The sequence below is a fragment of the Rhodamnia argentea genome, chromosome 6, assembly GCF_020921035.1.
Source record: "Rhodamnia argentea isolate NSW1041297 chromosome 6, ASM2092103v1, whole genome shotgun sequence".
NCBI lineage: Eukaryota > Viridiplantae > Streptophyta > Magnoliopsida > Myrtales > Myrtaceae > Rhodamnia > Rhodamnia argentea.
Genome location: NC_063155.1, coordinates 19,836,676 through 19,860,589, shown reverse-complemented (window position 1 = coordinate 19,860,589; position 23,914 = coordinate 19,836,676). Strand labels below are relative to the sequence as shown.

Below are 23,914 nucleotides of genomic sequence, written 5' to 3'. Positions count from 1 at the left end.
TCAATTTTTTTCCTTTTTCAAAGTATTTCCCAAAGATTGTAAGAAAAGTCATTCTTTCTTTCCCTCCCCTCTTTCATATTCACATAAACACAAATTGCAGGACCACTTTGATTCTTGGCATTAACTGGCGATTGAAAACTATTTCAAAATGTATATATTCAAGGCAAGACGAAAATGGATAAATAGGTAGAATTGACACGTTTTTTGTTTTCTTCTATGAAGTGTTGGTGGCTGGAGGTCCTAAATTTTTCTTATTAAGCAAAAGGATAGGGAGAGACGATAAGCACTAGCGACCCCCGTTGAATGTCAATTATGCACCCGTCAAAAAAGATTTGGTTTGAGTCCAAACTTTTTGTTGCTTCTCGCAATTCAAAGGTTCAAAGTTTGGCCGGCATGTCACTTCAACCCACCAAGATGCTATCAACTAAGAAGTTTATTAACACGACAGCAACACAGTACGGTGCGTTTAAAGCTTCACTCATCAAATTCGTGATATCGTGAAAAACACGTGACTAGTAGGCCAACCATATTGGTGATATTGCAGTTGACGCATCGCAACACTCTACGATGCTTTCTTTCGATTCTAACTTCTAGAGAGCATCGGTTTTTTTATTTGTCAAAAAGTGGATAAATTGTCAAAAAAATCCTAGACTTTTCGCACTTTTGTCAATTCAGTTATAAACTTTTTAAGTTTGCCAATTCAGTCCTAATCTTTTTACCCTTTGTCGATTCGGTTCTATCATGCAGAAATCGTTGATGTGGCATCGCCGGTGCTAACGTGGATAAATTATAATAATTTTTAATTTTTCTAAAAAAATTGATTTTTTTATCATTTTTTCCTTTTTTTCTGATTTAGGTTTTAAGGCCGAAAAGGGTCGCCGGTCCTTGGGCAAGGCCAACGGCCCTTGCCGACCCAAAAGCGGCAGAGCCACCAGCCTTCAAACCCCGAATCAAGAAAAAAAAAAGGAATGAAATAAAAAAAATTCAAAATTGTTTTATAAAATTATTAAAAGTTATTATGATTTATCCACATCGGCACCGGCGGTGCCACATAGGACGACCGGCATCTACGTCGGTGATTTCTAGCCAATAAGAATGAATTGGCAAAAAGTGAAAATGTTTAAGATCGAATCGACAACCTTAAAAGATTTAAGATTGAATTGGCAATAATGCGAAAGGTTTAGAATCATTTTAACAATTTTCCCATCAAAAAGGCAAGGAGACGACCAAAGCTAGTGACCCGTTCTATGTATTACCATAAGGGTCTTGTGCTTGCTACAAAATGTTCCATTTGAGTTGCAGTTGCTCCGCACCACTCATGATACGAAGGATCGAGGTTGGCGAGCTCATTACCACATCCCTACCAAAATACTAATAGTTAAGAATTCTCTCAACACAAGATATGCTACAACTAGCAATAAAGCATGAGCCGTTCAAAAATTATTCATGTAGCATATCGAATTCTTGGCATAATAAATGACACGTGACCTTTTTACCATTAGACCAACCATCTGTGATAATTACATCAACTAAAATAAAAAATAATATTTTCCCAAAGATTTTTGAAAATTGGAAAACGTTATTATATGCCGGTTCCCAATGAAGACAATTTTACCCGGGGCCAACTTCAGGAATCATCTGTCCCGGTAACTCTCTGAATGAGATGGTACGATGCAACTATCATGACCTTATCAAATTAGTCGGATAATCTTACATGTCTACACATACTGGCGGTTCCTAATGATCTCATTTATTGATATTAAGATTTTTCTAGTCGACCAATTTAACTCATTAAATTTTCTGGTTCCACCCACTAGTACTTAGTCCTCAATTTAGAAAACAAAATGAAAAGCGCTCTAATCTAAAATTAAAGATAAGTTAATTAAAGGACAAGAACTATATGGTCACTCGAAGTGTCTTGAACAAAAAAACAGCGTATCTTAATTATAATCGTGCTGCCCTATTCATGCCTTCTTCTTATTCTCTTCCACTATAAGACAAATTACAAAAAACCAAGCTCATTGTTTCTTAGGATTCAGACAAATTTTACCCAATTAGAGTACACCAAATCCATATGAAGCATGCGGTAGTTGTCTATTTTCAGTTTTTTTTTTCTAATCTTGCGTACAAATAATCTATCAATCGGTCCAACTACTCCTTGTACAGTCCCTCACATCAATCGAATCATTCATGCATTTCAAAACTGTTTAGATTCCTCCCTTTTAAAAAAACGTATTGGGATAAACACACATTATTTGTAAATTATTTATCTGCAAGGAATTTAAATAGGTATATATATATATATATATATATATATATAAGATTTTATGGGATCACCATCAAATGTTTAAAGCGTAAAAATATTCAAGACTTGATAAATTTGGAGTCAGAATCTTTCTATCCTAATATCATATAAGGTTTTGTGAGATTACTATCAATTATTCAATTAAAATAAAAGTGTGAATCGGTATTTAGATATTCTAACATTTTGATACGGCACATTTTGACCTCGTTCAAGCATGCCCTAAGCACACTCGAAGCTCTCGAAAACACGGGTATCTATGCTTATAATAGAAAGAAAACCCTTCATCAGTCTCCAACCACGTGAAGAGCACAGTCTCCACAGTCCACACCCTCACAAGTGGGACAACTTGTCTATTTTCACATGTTAAAATAAATTGACCAAATTCCAGGAGCCGCCATCCGCCCTACATTCTTCTCAAGCTGCGTACTATGAAATGGATAAGAATCAGAAGCAAACACTTTTCAATTGGATTTGAAAAATTACCCATCACAATATTACAATTCCAAAGCATATTCAATAAGTCTTGATGAGTTTCGTCGATGCATTCTTCAATTTTTTTCCTTTTTCAAAGTATTTCCCAAAGATTGTAAGAAAAGTCATTCTTTCTTTCCCTCCCCTCTTTCACATTCACATAAACACAAATTGCAGGACCATTTTGATTCTTGGCATTAACTGGCGACTGAAACTATTTCAAAATGTATATATTCAACGTAAGATGAAAATGGATAAATAGGTAGAATTGACACTTTTTTTTTTTTTTTTGTGAAGTGTTGGTGGGTGGAGGTCCTAAATTTTTCTTATTGAGCAAAAGGGGTAGGGAGAGACGATCAGCGCTAGCGACCCTCTTTGAACGTCATCATTAGAATTATGCACCCATTAAAAAAGATTTGGTTTGAGTCGAAACTATCTCTTGCTTCTCGCAATTCAAAGGTCCAAAGTTGGTCGGCATGTCAGTTCGACCCACCAAGATGGTATCAACTAAGAAGTTTATTAACACGACATATGATGCTTTTGAGCAACACAATACGGTACATTTAAAGCTTCACTCACAACGTGAATCAAATTCGTGATATCGTCAAAAACATATGACCAGTAGGCCAACCATATTGGTGTTATTGCAATTGACGCATCGCAACACTCTATGATGCTTTCTTTCGATTCTAAGTTCTAGAGGGCATCAATTTTTTTATTTGTCAAAAAGTGGGAAATTGATCAAAGAAGTCATAAAACTTTCGCATTTTTGTCAATTTAGTTCTAAACTTTTTAAGTTTATCGATTCGATCTTAAACTTTCTCACCCTTTTTCGATTTAGTCCTAGTGATCGAAAATTGTCGATATGGACAAATTACAATATTTTTAAATTTTTTTTAAAAAATAATTTTTTTCTTTTTTTCTAATTTAGGGTTTAAGGCCCGCAGGGGTCACTGGCCCCCGAGCAAGGCCAACAACCCTTGCTTGCCCTAAAGCGGCGGGGCCGCTAGCCTTCAAACCCTGAATTAGAAAAAAAAAAAGGAACGAAATAAAAAAAATTCAAAATTTTTTATAAAATTCTTTAAAAAATAATTATAATTTGTCCACGTCAAGATCGGCGGTGCCACAAAGGACAATCGGTGTCCATGTCAGCAATTTCCAACCAATATGACTGAATCGATAAAAGGTGAAAATGTTTAGGGCTAAATCGTCAAGTTTAGAAAGTTTAGAACCGAATTGACAAAAATGCGAAAGGTTTAGGACTATTTTGATAATTTTCCCATCATAAAGGCAAGGAGGCGACCAAAGCTAATGACCCCTTTTACGTGTTACCATAAGGGTCTTGTGCCCGCTACAAAATGTTCCATTTGAGTTCTTCCGCACCACTCATGATACGAAGGATTGAGGTTGGAGAGCTCATTACCACGTCCCTACCAAAATACTAATGGTTAAGAATTCTCTCAACGCAAGATATGCTGCAACTAGCAATAAAGCATCAGCCGTTCAAAAATTTTTCATGCAGTATATCGAACTCTTGGCATTATAAATGACACAGTGACCTTTTTACCATTGCACCAACCATCTATGTTAGTTAACATCAACTAAAATAAAAAATAATATTTTCCCAAAGATTTTTGAAAATAAAAAAATGTTATTACATGCCGGTTCCCAATGAAGACAATTTTACTTGGGGCCATCTTCAGGAATCACCTGTCTTGGTAACTCTTTGAGTGAGATGGTATGGTGGAACTATCATGACCTGGTCAAATTAGTCGGATAATCTTACGTTTCTACGCAATACCTAGTCCTCAATTTAAGATTGATGTTAAGGTTTTTTTAGTCGACGAATTTAACTCATTAAATTTTCTGGTTCCACCCACTGGTACCTAGTCCTCAATTTAGAAAACAAAATGGAAAGCACTCTAATCTAAAATTAAAGATAAGTTAATCAAAGGACAAGAACTATATGGTCACTTGAAGTATCTTGGACAAAAAAAAAGTATTCCTTAATTATAATCGTGCTGCCCTATTCATGCCTTCCTCTAAAACCAAGCTCATTGTTTCTTAGGATTCAGACAAATTTGACCCAATTAGAGTACACTAAATCCACATGAAGCATGCGGTAGTTGTCTATTTTTCAGTTTTTTTTTTCTAATCTTGCATACCAATAATCTATCAATCGGTCCAACTACTCCTCGTATAATCCCTCACATCAATCGAATCATTCACGCACTTCAAAACTGTCTAGATTCCTCCCTTTTAAAAAAATGTATTGGGATAACCCCACATTATTTGTAAATTATTTGTCTGTAGGGAATTTAAATAGGCATCTATATAAGATTTTATGGGATCAAATGTTTAAAGCGTAAAAATATTCGAGACTTGATAAATTTGGAGTTAGGACCTTTTTACCCTAATATCATATAAGGTTTTTTGAGATTATTGTCAATTGTTCAATTAAAATAAAACTGTGAATCGGTATTTAGATATTCTAACATTTTGATACGACACATTTTGACCTCGTACGAGCACGCCCTAAGCACACTCGAAGCTCTCGAAAACACGTGTATCTATGCTTATAATAGAAAGAAAACCCTCCCATCAATCTCCAACCACGTGAAGAACAGAGTCTCCACACCCTCGCAAGTGGGACGAACATGTTCTCGTAATTGCTATGAATAAACTGTAAGTCGAAGAGCAAGACTAGCTTTCCAAACCTAATCATTGACGAAATTCGCCCCTAGCCAAGAAAATAACTCCTAAAATAACATCGACGACTTTGAATTTTGAGGGGGAACTAATAGCTTTTGATGTTGTTACCGTCGGAACGAACGCACCTAAGATATACATACATGAGCGTCGTACTTAAGCTGTGCATTCAATTCTTGGGATAACGATTGGCAACGGATTAAGGATAACCCCATGAAGTGCTTAGGGCACTCAAGGTACAGGTGAAAATAAAAGGACTTGTATTCTTTTGATCTGAAAACTACGGGTGGTTAGTGACCACCATGATGGTGGTTTTCAATGTCCCGATGAGGTCACTACGACAGAATAACGTTGTATGGAAAAGAGATAGAGAGAGAGAATCGGGCAACCACATTGTGGTGATCGCCCAAGAGCTGCAATCACCATATGGGTGGCGCCACTATAGACATGGTGGCGCGGATGGTGCATGGCAGGAGACGAGGGTATCCTGCTTTTCTTTCCTTTTATTTTCTTGAAATTCTTCTTATCCTATTCGAATTCATCCCACATCTTAGGCCAATAAGTAAAGTTTATCCCGTCCGAAGTGCATCACCATCAGATGTCGATTTTACGCAAATATCATAACTTAAGTCCAATTTCGGACTACCAAACACAGCCTTAGACACAAGAGAAGTAATTTGTAATGTGGGCTGAATAGAGCCCAAATAATCATCCAAGATGGGTGGGCTTATGCAGCTCATCAGGGAGCTTAAGAACCTAAAAAGGTTTAGCGACAACTTAAACAAAATGATTTACTTAAAATCATCACACAAATAAGTAAAGTCAAGGATTAGAATAAATCACTCCAAAAACAATAAACAAAATAGAAACACTAGGTACAACAAGGGCTAATGAATTAAAAAAAAAAGGATAAAAAGTTAGAATTGCAAACTTAAAATCTCATACTCAATGAAAATGTTTAGTTAACGAATGAGGAACTTAGGAATTGTTTTTTTTTTTTTTTTGCACTTTTTCCACTCCCATTATAACTAAAACACTCCCAATTATAGTATTTTGACAATATTAACTCTTGTGAGTTCTATCTTTTTTAAGCGTCTTTTTTGTTTGGTTATGATGTCACATTTGTTTTCTTTTATCTTCTATTGTGGGTCCCATTTTTCTCCTTTTTTTTTATTTACTTTTCCTCGTCCCTCTTAATCCGACCATGGTTCAAGTCTAGTAGTTATGTAAAAAAAAAAAAAAAAACACTCTCCTTTGTCATTTGTCATCCATGCCATGTCGCATTCATTGATGTTTTAATCTTTAATTAGAGTTTGATACCCAAGAACACAATTGACCTAAAGGGTATTGCATTGAAATTCTTAATGGCGATCAAAACACGGAGATTTGAACCATTGATAGACAACGAAGCCTCCTCATCTAATAAAAACTTGGACATGAGGGTCAAGTTCGCAATCACCTCTTTAGCCCTCTCAATCATCTCCGATGGTGGCTCGACGATCAAGTTCGACACAGAAGAAGGAAAGATCATGGGGGTGAGGAGGGCCAAATCTTTGTCGTCTAGAGGATTGACGTTCTTAAAGGTGGCATTTTTGGTTTGTGTAAACAACTTGGTGAGAGTGGGGGCAAATTTCAACTATGGATGTGGAGATGGGTAGGTGACGGCGAATTGGTGATGACGATGACAATAAGGATCAAGAAGACGAAAACGGAGAAGTAGACATTGCCGATGAGCTTGACGAGGATTTGGGCGAGCGATTCAACTCTCGGAATTGAATCTTCAATAGGGTTTTTCTTGTCTCCGTGATTGATCAGTCGAAGTGTTTGATGCAAAATGGGACAATGAAGAACAAAGAGCGAATGAGACAAAACAAGGGTAAAGAGTGAAGAGATATGAGATGGGTTTTTCACTTACAATAGTTTTGAATTGAAGAAGTAGAAATGGAAGAGGACTATTTGTGTGAGGAATCGGTTTTGCAAACCTGCTTCGGTGAGGAATGGACTTCAACACGTCAATTGCTTGTGTCGGTGGCAAACGTTTTCTTTTATGCTAGTGACGAACTTTTTTTGTTGTTGTTGTTGAATTTGGTGATGACCATTGGAGTGTCAAAAATTTATCTATTATTGACATGAGAAAGGTGTCTTAGAAAGAGAGAATAGAGAAGCAAATAATAAGGAGAAAAGTGACATAAAAAAGAAAAAGAATAAAAGCAATTGAAGAATGCTTAAAAAATGTGGGACCCTTAAAAGTTAATATTATCAAAATAATGTTTTAGGGAGTGTTTTAGTCACAGTAAGAGTGAAAAAAGCGCCACTCGTTTTTTTTTCCGTCAAAAGAAATTGTATGATTCAAAAACCTTGAAAAGCATGAATAGGAAATCAAAACATAGTAAGGATAAGAAGTACCTCTGTTTATAGTTGGAATAAAAATATAGTTGAAGTTATAATGACAATTTATCTACAAATTAAGGTTTAAATTTAAAGGTGCTTACACCCTTTAAGCTTCGTTTATTTCATAATATATATAAAATAATTGCTTGTAGTGTTTATGAAAACGATTTAACAAAAAGTATTTTTCGCAAATGCTTGGACGAGGGATTTCAAAATGAAACGTCAGGAATCAAAACCCTAATTGCATTCGAGGCCAAACGGCCTTCAGCGCAGAACCTGCGAGGCACAGCGGTGGAGAACCTGCGAGGCGTCGCGACCCTTCGACGTCCCAAAATCGCTCTGGTCGCAGAGTGAAATGAAGGTCAGTCCATCTCCGAGTTCATGAAAATTCACGCATGTCCATTGTCAGTGGACTCGATCCCATGCTCGTCAACCTCGCTCGCCGAGCCCTGCTTCAAGCTAGGGTGGTCCTTGCGGTTCCCAACCCAGCTCAAACCCTGTTCAGACTGTCCTCGACCTCCTCGGAATCGCACTCCTTCACGGTCTCGCACCTCGTTAATGCCTGCGGGTTGTCACCAGAGTCCGCCCTTTCCGCGTCGCGGCTCGTCTGCTTCGAAACCCCTTCGAGGCCCGACTCGATCCTTCGTTTGCTCCGGGAACGAGGTTTCTCTCGGACCCAGATCTCCAACGTCGTTACCAGATACCCCCGGTTGCTTTTGACGAGCCCGGACACGATTCTCTTGCCAAAGATCAATTTTTTGCGCTCCAGAGGCTTTTCCGATGCTGATGTAGCCAGAGTCATAAGTGCATTGCCGAGGTTATTGGCCAGGAGCTTGGAGAACCATTTGAGGCCCACTTTGGATTATATTGGCGATCTGGTGCAATCCGGTCAGAATGCCGTTGCAGCCATCAAACGTTGTCCGAGGACTTTGTACGAGGATCCGGGAACTCTACTCATTCCCAAAATCACGATTTTGAGGAATGCTGGAGTGCCTCCAGCAAACATTGGGCACTTAGTTCTGTATCATGGGCCGATATTCCTGGCATCGACTGAACAGTTCGATAAGGCTGTGGATAAGGTTAAGGCGATGGGTTTTAAGCCTTCAAAAATGGGTTTTGTCTCGGCTTTACATGTACTTAGGGGTATGTCCGAGTCGTTGTGGAGGAGGAAAATCGGCGTGTATGGCAAGTGGGGTTGGTCGGAGGAGGAAGTTGCTTCAGCCTTTAGGAGGCATCCGTGGTGTATGGCGGCATCGGAGATCAAAATTACGAAAGCGATGGACTTCTTTGTCTATGAGATGGGGATTGATTCTTTGCAGATTGCGCGGCGTCCGGTGGTGATCTCACTGAGCTTACGAAAGCGAATTGTTCCTCGGTGTTTAGTGTTTCGAGTCCTGTTGTCTAAGGGGTTGGTCGATACCCCTAGCTTGGCTACATCCTTGATAGTTCCAGAGAAGAGGTTCCTAAAGGAATTCGTGACCCGTTATTTGGGAAAAGCACCCCAGTTATTGGATCTTTATAACGAGAAGATGGGTCTTGCAAGCTAGCCCTGAATTTTACGCACTTGTTCGGGCTAATCTAGGATGCTTATGAAAGCAAAGGATATCATACTCCTGCTCTATTGAGCTAATTTTATAATTGGTGAAGCTGGGATTTCTGTTACTCGCCTTCTTTTTTTCATCCCTCCAGTTCTCCATTTGTATCTGTGTTCTATCATAATATGCTCTGTTTTTCATTAGGAAGAGTATGCTCCCTCATGAAGAAAGCTTTGGTCATAATTGAAATGAAGCAATTCACTGCAGCTTGTTGAGCATGTAGTCTGATTTTACCTCAGTTTAACCTAAACTTAAAACGTCACTTTTTATTTCTGTCTATTGCCCTGGTTTACCTAGTGCCTTGCTCGTTGTTCTTCATGAGAGACCAGTTTTCTCTATATTAATTCTGTGAGTAGACTGTTCTCATTGATGCAATTCCAACTCTTTGGGGAAATAGCTTCTCTTATTTTGCCTCGGGAAAAAAAAAAAAGCAACAACAACAACAACTTGGATGTATAGTAAATTGCAGTTGCTCTTACGCTTCATGATGGGGTTCCCATCCGAATGCTTATCGAAATTGCTCCAATTTGTGCTGTCACTGGATTCCATCTCTAGTATGACTCTTGGCTTATGACGTGGTTTCATATGAGCTGAGTTTTCTATTCTGTATGACTGTTTGATTCCGGGTTTGATGATGCTGTGTGTCGGTCCTGTTTTGTGCATGTCTATGCTGTCTAAATTGATCTCCGAGCTGTGGATTGAGCTTGTGCAGAAAACTATTAGCTCTTTATTATTGCTACTCTAATGAGAAACAATGTGTCTGGAAGATTCGCTGAGCTGTAAATGGACAGATGACCTGCTTTTCCACGAGGTATTAACACTATTGATCGCTAGAGTGGCTAACCTCGTTTGATTCATGTGATTACGTCTTTTCACACTTTAGCTGCCGAGGATCGCAAAGTTGCAATCCAACAAGGAGCGATGTTAACAAAGAATACATCCATTTGTTCGTTTTCTTCTTTGTTTTCTGTGGCACATTAAACTCCTTAGTGGCATCCACAGATTTTGACATGAGATAGCGTCTTGCATTTAACAGGCGAGCTTCAACACTTGCCAGCATCAAATGGATTGTGGGATGCGACTGTCTGGTGAGTTTAGGTTTCAACGTTTTGTCGAAAATGTTTCATTGCTTGCAAGAATCATTTGTTTTTACTAAGTAGCCTTCTATGAGAAAGTGGCTTCTGTTTCATAGTCATTAATGGGTAAAATATCTGCTTTGCTATTTATGTTCCCGCTTGATGGGAAGCGATCACTCCACTCTCCTCCTTGGAGAATAGGAGAATCCATTTTTGCTTGCTTAGTTCTCGACGAGTATGGCTCATCTTCGATTACCATTGACAGGTCTCGTCGTGCCTCCAATCTTTCTGAAGAGAGTGCTGGTAGAAATCTTTCACCTCTTATCTTCCTAATGAGACACTTATGCAACAACAGATAGTCTTGACATATCACATTTCGCAAAAAAATGGATTTACAGTCAGTAATGCATTTGTCAAAGTCTTAAAAACTAAAAACGTGAGTTATTGTTGTGTTGGCCGCTTAGAATCACGGTGGGTTCGAGCTTCAACACTTCTTGGTCCTCGTGCAACCTTGCCGCCTCCTCCTCCGGCAGCACCACCGTCACTGATCGACCGAGCCCTTCCTCCGGCACTACCATGATCAGGCCCTCACCTTTCGCGTTCCCAACACCGACTGACACATGGATGGGCCTCTCGCCATCCACAAACATTGCTTCGTACATCTCCGACCACCGTCCTCCTCCGACACTAGCATCGCCTGCCATGTGCTCCATGCTCACTATCGTCAGTTGCGGGCCGTATGCCTTGGCTGATGACACAAACCTTGCACCTCCGTCTTCTTTCCTTGATTCGAACTGCTCCGAAGCTGAGCGATTCTCGCCTTCCTGGATCCCCAACACACAATCATGCACTAGCTTCACGGTCTGCCATAATTCGCAGCCGTTTCCGTCTTCGCTCAGTGCTTCTACTGGAGAAAATTGCATGGCATTGCCGAAGAACCCTAATGGCAGCTTCTCGCGCAGCACCCCCCTCGTATCGACGGCGATCTTTGCAATCCAGCGTCCTCGACTGTTCCTAGGTTGTTTCAATTCAATAATGCGAGTCCAAAAGAGTGCGGCGACAACATCAAACGGTGTGGCATCCGGGCACAACTCGCTGACCTCCGAGACAAGTCCCGCCATGGTTTGGTCGGAGAATTTGAAGGTAGACGAGGACATTTGGGCGGAGGACGTAAAGGATGGTGGGGACACTGAGGGTGAGTCGGGTAAGAGCGAGTCAGGGTGAGTTGGCGACCGCAATGGAGCGGGGGGTGAGTCGGGGAAGCGAGGCGGGTGCCGGACGGGGACGCGGCGGTGGACTTGGGACCATGACTGGAAGAGGCGGGCTGCGGTGGTCAGGTCCGCGTGCAGGTGGGTGCAGCTCAGGCCCATGGCTACACCGCCTCCTTCAAATTCGCTTATCTGCAACCAAAACGATCACGACATGTCTATTGCTATAATCACTAAGAAAATAACTTATGCAACTGTGGTATCACGTAACGCGGTCCAATCGAAACGTCCATGAGTCCAAAAGCAGGACAAGGCCATGCACGTCAAATTTTTTTTTGCATGTACCTGAATCCGAAACGGCGACCATATGTGAGGGTCTTGGGGCATGTCCTCCCAAACCGTCAGATCTCTCTCTTCGATCCCGTCAGCGGATCGCAGCCATTCGTCGAGACTGGCCCCTACCTTAGCCTGGAGCACCCGGATGCCGGCGTCGCTCCACTTGACTTCCCAATTGCCATTCCCATCCCTGGCCAACCGACCGGTGGCCGGCGGGTAAAGAGAAAGGGTCTCTGACAAGGAGACCCGCAGAGGGTCCAAGTCGAACGTCCCGAACGGGATGTCCCGGTAGTAGAAGATCAAGTGAACCGAGTGGCCGCCCATCGCATGGTCCCGAACGGATAGCTTGTAGGCCTGACCCGCTCCGACCGGCTTGCTGGATACCGCCGTGAGGGTCGATTGGACCTTAACCCGGCTCGTATAAGAAGAGTCCGCCATTCTCTATTTCTGCTTGCACAAATTTGTTACTTCTTCGGTTTATTGGTTTTTGGTGTGGACGAGAGAGAGAGAAAGAGATCAAAGTGCTCCTTGCGCTACAGAATGGAGAATTGGCTACGTATGTAAAGAAGACAACTCATAAGCCGTACGCAGCCTTAATGTCCGGGTGCAGATCATTGATTTCTTCCTCGCAAATTTCATCGGTTCGTCAGAGAGAGAGTTCCTTGCCAGGACCAGGTCGGATCGCGGCAATTAAATGACACCCTCAAGATCGACGGCTGCATTAGGTCGAGTCCGTCGGGCTCGAAGGCGAGACAGAGAGAGAGGAGCAGAAATGGAGAGTGGACGGAGAACAAGCGGTCGGTTGCGATGGGGGGTGGCGAAGGACGGGATAAGGTAAAAAAAAGGAGGGACAAGGCGTTGGTTGAGTTCATTTAATGGGGCAACCTTTTCAACAAGGCCCGAAGGAAGCTGCAGGAAAAAAAGCGTCACATGACACACGAGCCTTCAGAATGTCATGATACACATGACGGTCGTTAATAAACAGGAGGGCTCAAGAGGGCTCACATTTAAGTACTGTTATCATAATTCACTAAATCATTGCCGCTAAATAAAGCTCGGCAAGAGACCGACGTCAATAGGGCTCCGTTTGTTTCGCGAAAATTATGACGGTTTTGAAGAATATGTTTTTCAAGGAGTCATTTTTCAGGAAAATGATCATTTTTTTTCCCGGTATTTGGTTGAAACCTAAAAATATAATGGAAGTGTTTTTCGGCGTTTGGTTGATAAATATCTTTTCTTTTATTTTCTTCGTTCATTCCGTTGTTTTCAACGTGCAGTTAAACATTCCAAACCAATTTCCTGGAGGGATTTCAACATTCCAAAGCCCAGTCACGCCGACGGTGGCCCAATCCGAGGGCCTTCAACATTCCAAACAACCCCTTCGCTTTGCTTTTGTTGCTGCCACGCCAGTCCTCACAATCTTGCCGCCGCTGCCGTCCCATGATCCCCTCTTTCCCACAGAAAACCGGACGTTGGAGGAGACCCCGGAGTCCGCAATTGACGAGATCAAAGAAGTCGTTGTGATCCGAGGAGGAGGAGGAGGACAACGACGGGGATGCAGAGGCATTGTCGTCTGTGAAGGACTGATTGGCCGTGTTGCAGTACAAGTAGAGGTTGCAGAGCAAGAGCGCGTCTTCGTCGTCGTCTTCGATAAAGTGGAACTTGCGCCAGATCAGTATCGGTGGTCTCTTCCTTTTGCGGTGGTTGGACGAATTCATTGTGGATTTTCAGAGAGAAAAGGGGAGGGAAGTGATTATTTCCTGGTTGGAGAGTGAAAGGGGTTGAAGGAATTTTAGAGAGAGTTGAAGGAGCGTAGAACTCGGGGGAGGGATTTCGGTCTCAAGGAAAAGGATGGGAGGACTCGTGAGATAGGAAAATGATTTCCGCCTTTTAAAAACGGGAACTGTTTTCCTCAATTCTAGAAGGATATTTTTTGTTGACCGGAAAATATTTTCCTTGGCCGTTCATTTTCCACACCCGAACACAATAAAATAAGGAAGATGTTTTCCCGGAAGATTTTTTTCACAAAACAAACAGAGCCTAAATCTTGAGAGCAGCTGTAGATCCATCGAGCACATATTGCCGATAAATCTTGTTTGGTAAGAGACATTTGTAATAAAGGTGCCACAACAATGCCAAAAGAAGTTGATTCATCTCTATGACACAAGGTGATATAAAGTCATTCAGGACCATTGGTAACTGTAGATCCATCAATCAGTAAGGCGAGCAAAATTTCGAGAGAAACTGGAGGATTTTTGCGCTGACAACACTGCTTCCCCTGATACAAATAGTCTTCGGAGTTTTCGTTTTCTCCAACATCAATGGTCCTCGACCTTCTTTAGACCCTTCATGTCCGTCGTTTCCACACTGCACAAGCAAGCCAAAAGACGAAGAATTATGAGAATTTGGAGAAATGCAGATCTCGATGAACGGAGATTGCTTGCAGCACCACCACCTAGCTTGTGCAGAATGCGTATGGCAACTAGTACCACCATAAGCAAAGAAATCAAGAGGAAAGAAACTAGAAAAGGATAACGAAGACAAATTAAGCAATTGATGACCGCCCAAACAAAGATTCACTAGATTAAAAAGACGGAGGGAAACAGGGAGGCCAAAAGCCGGACGATCAAGAAACAGTAAAGAAAGGGACTGTCTTTTACCTCCCCAAGAGAAGAGAAAAGCAGGTTCATTTAAATGAGTCAAGGGCAATAGGAGTGGCCAGTAGTCCCACATCTAATGTTAAGCAACTTTAAATAGCAAATATACGCAGGACAAGTGGCTATTTTGGCAAACACGGTAACTAAGGGCCCATTTAATAACCCAATGAAGTGCTGAAGACTGAAAGTTCTGCACATATTAAACTTGTTTGTAACCTTACATAGTATTGACTTAATAGACTCAACTAAGCCAAAAATCCACTAATGTGGTAAGTAAAAGAGGGCTTACTCAATTCGTTCAATAGTAAATTAATGGCAAATAAAATCTTGCCAAATATATAGGCAGCAATGATTCTAATTGTTGCATCTTTGACAAGAAACTAACAAACTGTAGCTATTATTTTTCATTTATCATTAAACAACTTTTTACTTTTATTTTCAGCACTTCAGATTGTCAACATTTAAATTCGGTATTTAATTATCAGTTTTGTCAAAAGCCTCGAGAGACATTGCAGTTCAATCATTCTCCAATTCCACCAAGCATAACCATACACCATGCCAGTCCTCAGGCTTTTTGTAGATCAGTTGTTAGTCACCCTCCATTTATGCTCATCTTCAGATACAACCTAATAGGGTCTAATCCATTCCAAATGCAATGAAAGATTCCCTTCCATCCAGCTTAGGCCTATAACCCCATTTTGCCCAACTTCTTGTATATGATTGTTAGACCGGTCAATGCGCTTCAACTGTATTTAATAATGCTACATTCTTTCTTTTCCTTGTGAAATTCTAGCTTTTGCTCCCCTTTTCTTTAAAAGTCGCAGCATTGACTACTCTTGCCAATTTGCTAAAAGGGATGGCAATATCTATTACTCTCTGCAGTATCTATTGATCTTCCCTTGCTCTGCCCTGCCCTATCCTCTCACTATGCTTATCATGATGTTCCACTAGGATATCTTAATCATGACTATGGAAATAAATAAGCTACAAAACTATCATGACAGTGGGATTGGGTAGCATTTCATCCAGCAAGCAGCCAGCACAATTTACAAAAGCAAGATTAATAGGCCAGAAATAATGCTGGTCAGTACCCGTCTATTTCATATCTTCCCTCCTTTTTCAGTTTAGTGTTCACCTCTTTCATTCCTTTCCTTCTTTAACTCTGATTGTAGCACCAAATGCAGGTGATTATTCTACAAATAGGGACAACTTACGTGGTTCCATGCAGCGCAATCTTCTGCACTTTTGTGATGTCAGAACCAGACTGATTGTCTTCAATAAAGATTGTCAAGCTGAAACACATTTAAAAAGAGAAATCTGGTGAGAAACTGCAAATCATGGAAAAAAAGTAACATTAGGATATCAACACTTAACTACCTGCGAACATTTTGAAATTTGACATACTTCAAGACAATTGGCATTCCCTACACAAAATATGGTAAATTCTTAGAAGACAAACATCAACAAGTGTTCTCACTATCAAAGTTCGGTGCATCTTGCATTGGTCTTAAGTGCAAAACCTCAGGGAAGGATCTGTCAAATAACCAACAAAAGCAGGAACTGTACCTTAAGATTATCTTCTGATAAAATTGCCGTGTCACTTGGAGGGAAATCATTGACATTACTGCAATATTAATTGTCAGAAAGAGGAACAATAAGATTTTTCCTTCATCGATGTAAACTAAATCAAAGCAATCATCAGGCTATCTCACCTAAAACCCATGTGTTCTCTGTTAGAAAACAGCTTCACTGTCTTAGGACCTACATAAAAACTCACTCATTAAAAATTATCAAAGGTGTACAAATGTACCAGGGAAAGATAGCCAACATAATCATTATACCTTCCTCTTCAGGCCCTTTTACCACAAGAGCGTACAATTTGACTACTTGGGTGAAAGGTATGTAAATCAAAAGCTGTTCATCTGCATCACTCTCTAAAAGTAAACCATCATCTTCTCGGTAACCCTATTACAAGGAAAGAAAATGCCACGTGAAAATCATGCTTTTAACTTTCCTTTGCACATCAAACAACGGAGACTAACGTATCAGAGAACTTCTATGATGCCCAGTCCAGAGTTTGAGAGTTCATGTGAAAATTCAGTGCCCAAACTTAACTTCAAAATTCAGTAAAAAACAACAGTTTCCAAACATCAACAAAGGTATAAACATAAGTGGAATTTGAAAGGACAAGAGCTTTGCAATTTTAGAACCCAGCAAATTGGGTTCTTCACTGTAAACTCTGACTTTTACATAAATGAAGCACTCTTTCAGTCCTAACTTCTCACTGCCTGATGCGCAAAGTAAGATTAGCTATTTTAAACTTAGTGCCCCCTTGTAGATAGATATAACTCAGTGCTATAGGTTTTGACATAGACATCAATGAAGACAAAAAAATTGACCAATGATAAAACATCAACAAAATTTGAAAACTCAAGCATAAAAGAAAAGTTTTCTATGAACGAAAATATATTAATTTCATCGAGGATGCAAAGTACAGAAGAGGCATCTTATACCAATCTGACAAGATCTTGCAACTACATCAAGCAAACAGGTGGTTTCAAGAATAAGGAAAACAATGCCTAGTCCCTAAAGTTTATCCAGTTTTGCAGTTAATCCCCTAAAGCTAAATTGTTTACATTTTTAGCTCTGAAGTCGCTTTGAATTGATTGGTTGCTCCCCCCATCTCGCGTAATGACAAGATTGATAATGAAGCTGAAGGAATCCGACAAAACTGAACAATATACTTATGATCTGGCTCTCTAGCCGAGGATTCTTTTGATAAAGAACATGCACCGCATCATCTGAAATGTGGTTGAGAGACCAATAGATGTAAAATTATTTACATTCCTAGTGTCTCCACGGAAAACAAGTATGTCCAGGTCCAAACATTGAATACTTTTAAATTTCAGAGACTAAAATGAAAAGCCATTTTTCCTAAGTGTGATGGCCAAACTTTAAAGATCATTAGTTGATTCCAGCTATATTCCCCTTGATTAACAATCTCCATAAATGGAGAATCAATTGTTTTGCTTTACCATTACGTATCAACCAAACACTGCAAGCAATTGGAAGCCCGCAACCTGGAGTGACAGGACAAGGACATCGACCTAACAGCTCCAATTATAGCTTCTACACAATTTTGTTCATTATAAAAGAAAAGCGTATTGATCCCAATTCGGCAGAGGCAAAGATGGACCTAGGGGGGCCTCAAGGCCACCACCCACAGGCCGTTAACCGGACAGTGTAATTTTTTCAGTAATCGTCTAGTATAGTACATGAAATCCAACACAGAGTTCATGGGTTTTGGTTCCCCCCTCAAGCTAAGATTTTGCAAAGTTCCTTGGTCTCAAAACCTCCCTGCCCGCCGCTACTACTTCAAGGGTCCGAGATTCATGCTTCAGAAACTTCCAATCACAAACTCAAGGCGAAACAATAAATAATAAAAAAACACCTCAAAGTTCCTTATAACTTGAATAGCGTTCCAGCAAGCAGGCAACGAACATTGCTTTGTTTTCTGTCCCTCACAAGATAACGCAGAGGAGGGGAACCGAAGTCGTCACCTGTTTGAGAGCGTTGGCAAGGGAGTGAGTGGCGCTTTGGTTGAGGCATTCGACTCCGGACCAGTCAATGAAGTCCGAGAGGTCAACCTGAGACAAGTCGATCGCCGCAAAAAACTTCGATATCAGATCCTTCTCATGTTCAGTCACACGCAGAGAGGGGCGAGAGAGAGGAAGAAAGAGACAGAGGGTATACGAGGAAGCGACCTGATTTCTTTGGATTGCGTTGGCTGATTCTGCAGACATGGCTGAGAATTTGTCGATCCGAGAGCTCGCCCAGAAATTGGAGCGCAGCGATTTTAGATGAGAGAGAGAGAGACAGAGAGAGAGAGAGAGAGAGTTGCTTGAAGAGAATTAGGGGGAAAGGGGAATCTTGGCAAAGCCGAGCGACGGCGTCGTTTCTCTCCTTCAGCGACCCCCAAGGCATTTACAGCTCTTGGGAAATATTAAGGTACCCCCGGTTCCACGGAAAGTCTTTTGATAATCCACGCTACCATTATTTTTTGTACTTAATTAAGACAATGCGTCGCAAGGTTGTTTGGTGTTGGGGCTGAGCATAGAAGACCGACCAAATTGGGAATCGGTCGGATCGGACTGAACCAATCGATTGGGTCCAATTTTCACAGGCTCCGATTCGATTTCTGCTTCCATAAATTTAAAATTGATTACGGTTGGTCTCGAAAACCAAACCAGATCGAATAATAAATCGAACCCTAAACCTTAAATGCTTATGATAATCAGCATGATTTCTAAATGTAGCGACAACGCGATGTAATTAAAGAGAGGTAGTCCGATGATTTTTTCATTAACAAGCAAAACTTAACATTTAATCACCGGAAAAATGCATCTGATTCAATGATTGAATCACTCAAAACTCGGACCGAACCGATCTGTCTAATTCTTGATCCTTGAAATTGGGAACTGGTCCTCTCGGTCCAATTTTTGGTTCCCGAATGGGATAGGATGGGCAACTGATCACTCCTATATCTTATGCCGCTTGTACTATAGAATGAAAATAGCATAATTTTTGTTTAACATGCCACGCGGCGAATCATGACGGACACATTATAATTTGTGTTAATATGCGAGTTGAGAATATCCTATCTGTTGACTCCATGACCAAAATGTCTAGGCCCAAGCTTAAAGATGTCAATGTGATGGCCAAGAATAGGCCGTGACAATATACTTAATCTATGAGGCTCATTGAATGGATGACGAGCTCATTGATCATTGAGGTCAAACCTACACGACTTACCCATACGGCCCATCAATGGAATGTTTCATGCGCACATCGATCATTAGTTTTCAGTAGATAGAGTTTAAGTGGAATCATGACACTTAATTACGATTGAATGATTCGGCGCATGGGCATAAATTGAATATTGAATCGAGGAGGATCCATTGGTCGGGAAATAAATGTAGCTATGGAGTGGAGAGTGGTTACGAACCATCTTTAGAATAATAACGCGCAAGTCAAGGCACTTAGAGTTTCTCATACAGGAGGATCAGAATATATAACGAGATGACACGTCACAAGACACAAGCATGGTCGTCCTTACGACAACTCGTTCGGGCACTTCGACGTGCTCTTCTTGATGTTTGATGTCTTGAACTCTTGATCCATGACTAACACAGCGGCCGAACGAGTAGTTCAAGCCTCAGAGCCGACCTTTGAAAGACAGGGAACCCTCGATAACCATTTCGAAACTGATGCCAAAGAGGCTTATCGATGCCCAATATAATGTGCTGCCCATGGGAACGATGGCCATGTCAATGAACAAATTCCCATTAGGATTCGTCCAACCGGTAAGCCTCTCGTCAAAATGGCCAACCTGGGGATCGTAACGCGGAGGTAGTCCCGGCCGCTGGAGTATTAACAATCGCCCATCACTTGAATTTGGGATTGTGAACTTAGGTCAACGCGTGTCATAAATAATTTTCGAAAGTGTGCCGATGAATGACTTTTCTAGCGTAACAGTCTCTAGATGACTTGAGAATAAAAGTATACCGCTAGTCACAAATTCTTAAAAGAGTGGATCCATAATAAATTTTTAATTAATTGTTACTTATAGTTTTGTGGTTCAAAATAGACGGTTGGTCTAACAGTTACCCAAAAACTGTTACATGATCAATTCTTATCGATATATTATTAATGTTTTCAAGATCTATTTTAGACCTTCGAAAATACATTACACCACGAAACTAGGGAAAGGATATCATACCAAATACACGCCTCAATAAGCCAAATAATAGTGACCCCAATCAAAATGTACATAAATGCTCCTTTTTCAAAACAGAGTCTTTGGACGAGTGGAGCTTAAAGAATGCTCTCTCCTTTGGAAAATTTCATAAAAAGTACCTAAATCATGTGTTTGGATTGGAATCGAGTCGTAAACGTTTTAATGGATGTAATTGAACTCTAAACTTTTATTTAAAAAAAAAAATGCAATCAAGTCACAAGGTAATTGCGAAGGTTGTATTTCCTCCGATAAGCTCTTATTAGCCTCTACCCGCCATGTGGGTAAATTCTAAAATTTATTAGGAAAATATGATTTAATCCTAAAATTTTTTAAAAAATACAATTAAATCTTAAAGCTTGTTATTAAACTGTAATTGAGTCCTAAAAATTTCAAAAAGTGCAATTAAATCCTAAAAGTCATCATGAAACCGCAATCGAGCCCTTAAACTTTAAAATGTACAATTAACGAAAGAACTTTATTTTATCAATTTGATAAGTTTTAAGACTTGATTACATTTTTTGAAAGTTTAAGGACTTCTTTTAAATTTTTGTAACAAGTTTTAGGATTCGATTGCACATTCATGACGAGTTTAAAAGATTTTCAAGATACTCGGTCCATTATTTTCAAAGCTTAATGTAGCTAATTTTCAATTGATAGATTGACAATTAACATTCGTTGCATATTTTGGAAACAAAAATTAGGATTTGATTATACAAAACCAAAAAATTCAAAAAGTCAATTAAATATCGAATATTAATTTAGGATCCTATTCACATTCAAGGAAAAAAAAAACAAAAACAAAAACAAAAAAGGCATCTCCTTTGACATGTCCCAAACGGCAAAAGAAAGAACAAATACGAGGATGAGCAGCGGAGAAGACCAGCCTCCCATTGCTCACTCTCGTCACGCCCTCTCTCTCTTCTCTTCTCTTTCTCTCTCCTCGCCATGGCCATCGCCGCCACCACCGCATTCCCTTCCCTCTCCTCCACCTCCCGCCTCATCCTGCGCACCCCGAGAGCCCTTACCCTGCGAACCGCCCGGCCAAGACCCTTCTCCGTCAAGGCCCTCTCCGCGCCCGCCCTCACCCAGGACGACCTCAAGAAGCTCGCCGCCGACAAGGCCGTCGAGTACGTGCGCAGCGGCATGGTCCTCGGCCTCGGCACGGGCTCCACCGCCGCCTTCGTCGTCGCCAAGCTCGGCGAGCTGCTCAAGGCCGGCCAGCTGAAGGACATCGTCGGGGTCCCCACGTCGAAGCGCACGGAGGAGCAGGCGCGGCAGCTGGGGATCCCGCTCGCCGTCCTCGACGACGAGCCCCGGATCGACCTGGCGATCGACGGCGCCGACGAGGTCGACCCGGACCTGAACCTGGTGAAGGGGCGGGGCGGCGCGCTGCTGCGGGAGAAGATGGTGGAGGCGGCCAGCAAGGAGTTCGTGGTGGTCGCCGACGAGACCAAGCTCGTCGATGGGTTGGGCGGAAGTGGCCTGGCCATGCCGGTCGAGGTCGTGCAGTTCTGTTGGAAGTACAATCTGGTACATGTCTCTACACTGAACTCGATCGGTCCATTCACCATGTAGTAGGATATGAAATCAGGGCAAGTCTGCTTCGAAATAGGGGGAAAAAGATGGATTTTTTTGTAGTTATGAAGTTATTGTCCTAGGAAGTGAAAATCCTTGCTTTTATGGATTAGGATGAGTGTGGGGAAACAGACCTTTCGATCGTGAAATGGGTTCTTAAATTGGTGAAGTTAATAGGAATTAGGAAATCTTTGATCCTCGATGAGTTAGATAATGTTGTGATTAGCGGAGTTAAGATGAGCTTTAGAGTATTGGAATTGTGAGTCCGGTTTTTAGATGGACTTGATGTAACCATAACAATCCATCTTGTTTCAGAGATAATGTCTCGGAAAAAACTCGAAAACTGGTTTTGCATTTCATTTTTTAGTCAGCAATTAAGTGAAGGTGTGACCGGATGGTTTTTTGGTTACTCATAAAATTCACGACACGAAGCCAGAGCCTTCTAAGTACTTGGAATGCTGTTGAATAGAAACTCTGCATTTGTCGTAGTTTAGAGGACAATGCATTGTCAGTACATGGTAGTCATTTTGTGATCCAAATGGAAATCGGCGGAGAATTCGTCATAAATCTATTCAGTTCATGATGTTGCGAGAAGCTGATCATTTTGGGAATTCTGATGTTGATAGGTGAGGCTTCAAGAGTTGTTCAAAGAAGAAGGGTGTGAGGCAAAGCTACGGTTGAATGAAGACGGGAAGCCTTATGTGACAGATAACTCAAACTACATTGTAGACTTGTATTTCAAGACTCCAATTAAGGACGGTCCCGCTGCAGGAAAGGAGATTTCTTTGCTGGAGGGAGTGGTGGAGCATGGGTTGTTCTTGGACATGGCAACTGCTGTGATTATTGCCGGAAAAACTGGTGTCGATGTGAAGACGAAGTAACATTTTTGCTCAGCAGTCACCTTGGTGAGGATTGTAATCTCCGTTAGGTTCAAATAGGTTGTATCTTGCATCTCTTTAATGAGTAATCATGTTCAATTTGTTCTAAACAACTGAAATGTCCAGATGGGTCCTCCCATGCTTAAAGTGTAAATCATTCAATTTGCGGCAACCCCTATAATGTTCATTATCAAGCCATTTCGAATACACTCCGCTCATCAGTTTCTGCTGTTATGATAGGCAATTGCATTCATGGTTGTAACTTGTGAGTACACTCCTGTCAACTGTTGTATATCGTTCGTCTATAATTTAATGTTGCTAAAAAAACTATGGAAGTGATTCAACTGAATGGAGATAAAAACCGAAGGTTTTTCTGGGTATGGATTTAGAAATGGAGGGAATGTGACTAGAAGATGGACCTGCTAATTGAGGATGTTAAGATTTCTTGTTTCATCCAGAGGATTCAGCAAAATTCAATGAATTTATCATTGTTTGTTGCCATTCTCTGTGTTTGCTATGGCATGGAATATCAGTTGTCTCCAATTTTATCATTTGATTTGGGACTGATGCGGATCGGCATCAGAATCTCTCTGCGAAGATCACTTCTTTTTTTTCTGTGAAATTACTTTTAGATGATGCAATGAGCCTGATTTTGGGCTAAACACAAGGAGTGTCTAATCCAAGACACGACTCATGATTTGGAAAAACAGGGCTATGCCTAGGGCGTCACTAGTTCTGTTTGCGCGCGCGGTCAAGATGTTTCGCAAAATGCGAGCTTCGCTACATCCTAGAATGGTTGCACGCTTCGGAAGGCTCAACGAAAGGAGGAGCAAAGTCCCTGCTCTCTTTTATACATGTAATATAGTGTAGGGTGGTGTCAAACAATACAACAGACATCTTTACCAAAAAAAAAAAA

At 40.9% G+C, this 23,914-nt stretch overlaps 5 protein-coding genes across 6 annotated transcripts in view; 2 read left to right on the top strand and 3 right to left on the bottom strand.

Moving 5' to 3' along the window:
* Positions 1-23,914, bottom strand: part of LOC125315459 (putative disease resistance protein At3g14460) — a 707,586-nt gene that overhangs the window by 671,089 nt on the left and 12,583 nt on the right. The window lies entirely within an intron of this gene.
* On the top strand, positions 8,089-9,693 carry LOC115734236. Its single transcript, XM_030664900.2, has one exon. It carries the CDS (start codon positions 8,272-8,274, stop codon positions 9,421-9,423), a length of 1,152 nt encoding a protein of 383 aa, XP_030520760.1. The 5' UTR covers positions 8,089-8,271; the 3' UTR covers positions 9,424-9,693.
* On the bottom strand, positions 10,866-12,728 carry LOC115734239 (hydroxycinnamoyltransferase 1-like). Its single transcript, XM_030664905.2, has 2 exons — positions 12,101-12,728; positions 10,866-11,947 (listed from the first exon to the last, which is right to left on the bottom strand). Exons 1-2 carry the CDS (start codon positions 12,527-12,529, stop codon positions 10,976-10,978), a joined length of 1,401 nt encoding a protein of 466 aa, XP_030520765.1. The 5' UTR covers positions 12,530-12,728; the 3' UTR covers positions 10,866-10,975.
* Positions 14,154-18,673, bottom strand: LOC115734247 (PITH domain-containing protein At3g04780). The gene is made up of 8 exons (XM_030664915.2): positions 18,513-18,673; positions 18,309-18,395; positions 16,590-16,713; positions 16,461-16,509; positions 16,315-16,372; positions 16,126-16,172; positions 15,963-16,040; positions 14,154-14,458 (listed from the first exon to the last, which is right to left on the bottom strand). The coding sequence occupies exons 1-8, from the start codon at positions 18,549-18,551 to the stop codon at positions 14,410-14,412; spliced, it is 531 nt and encodes a 176-aa protein (XP_030520775.1). The 5' UTR covers positions 18,552-18,673; the 3' UTR covers positions 14,154-14,409.
* Positions 21,440-23,893, top strand: LOC115734244 (probable ribose-5-phosphate isomerase 3, chloroplastic). 2 transcript variants are annotated; one of them, XM_048280554.1, is made up of 3 exons: positions 21,440-22,075; positions 22,747-23,025; positions 23,709-23,893. In XM_048280554.1, the coding sequence occupies exons 1-2, from the start codon at positions 21,491-21,493 to the stop codon at positions 22,999-23,001; spliced, it is 840 nt and encodes a 279-aa protein (XP_048136511.1). In that variant the 5' UTR covers positions 21,440-21,490; the 3' UTR covers positions 23,002-23,025; positions 23,709-23,893. The 2 variants fall into 2 exon arrangements, with proteins under 2 accessions (XP_048136511.1, XP_030520770.1); XM_030664910.2 differs by lacking the exon at positions 23,709-23,893 and having other exon boundaries at positions 22,747-23,265.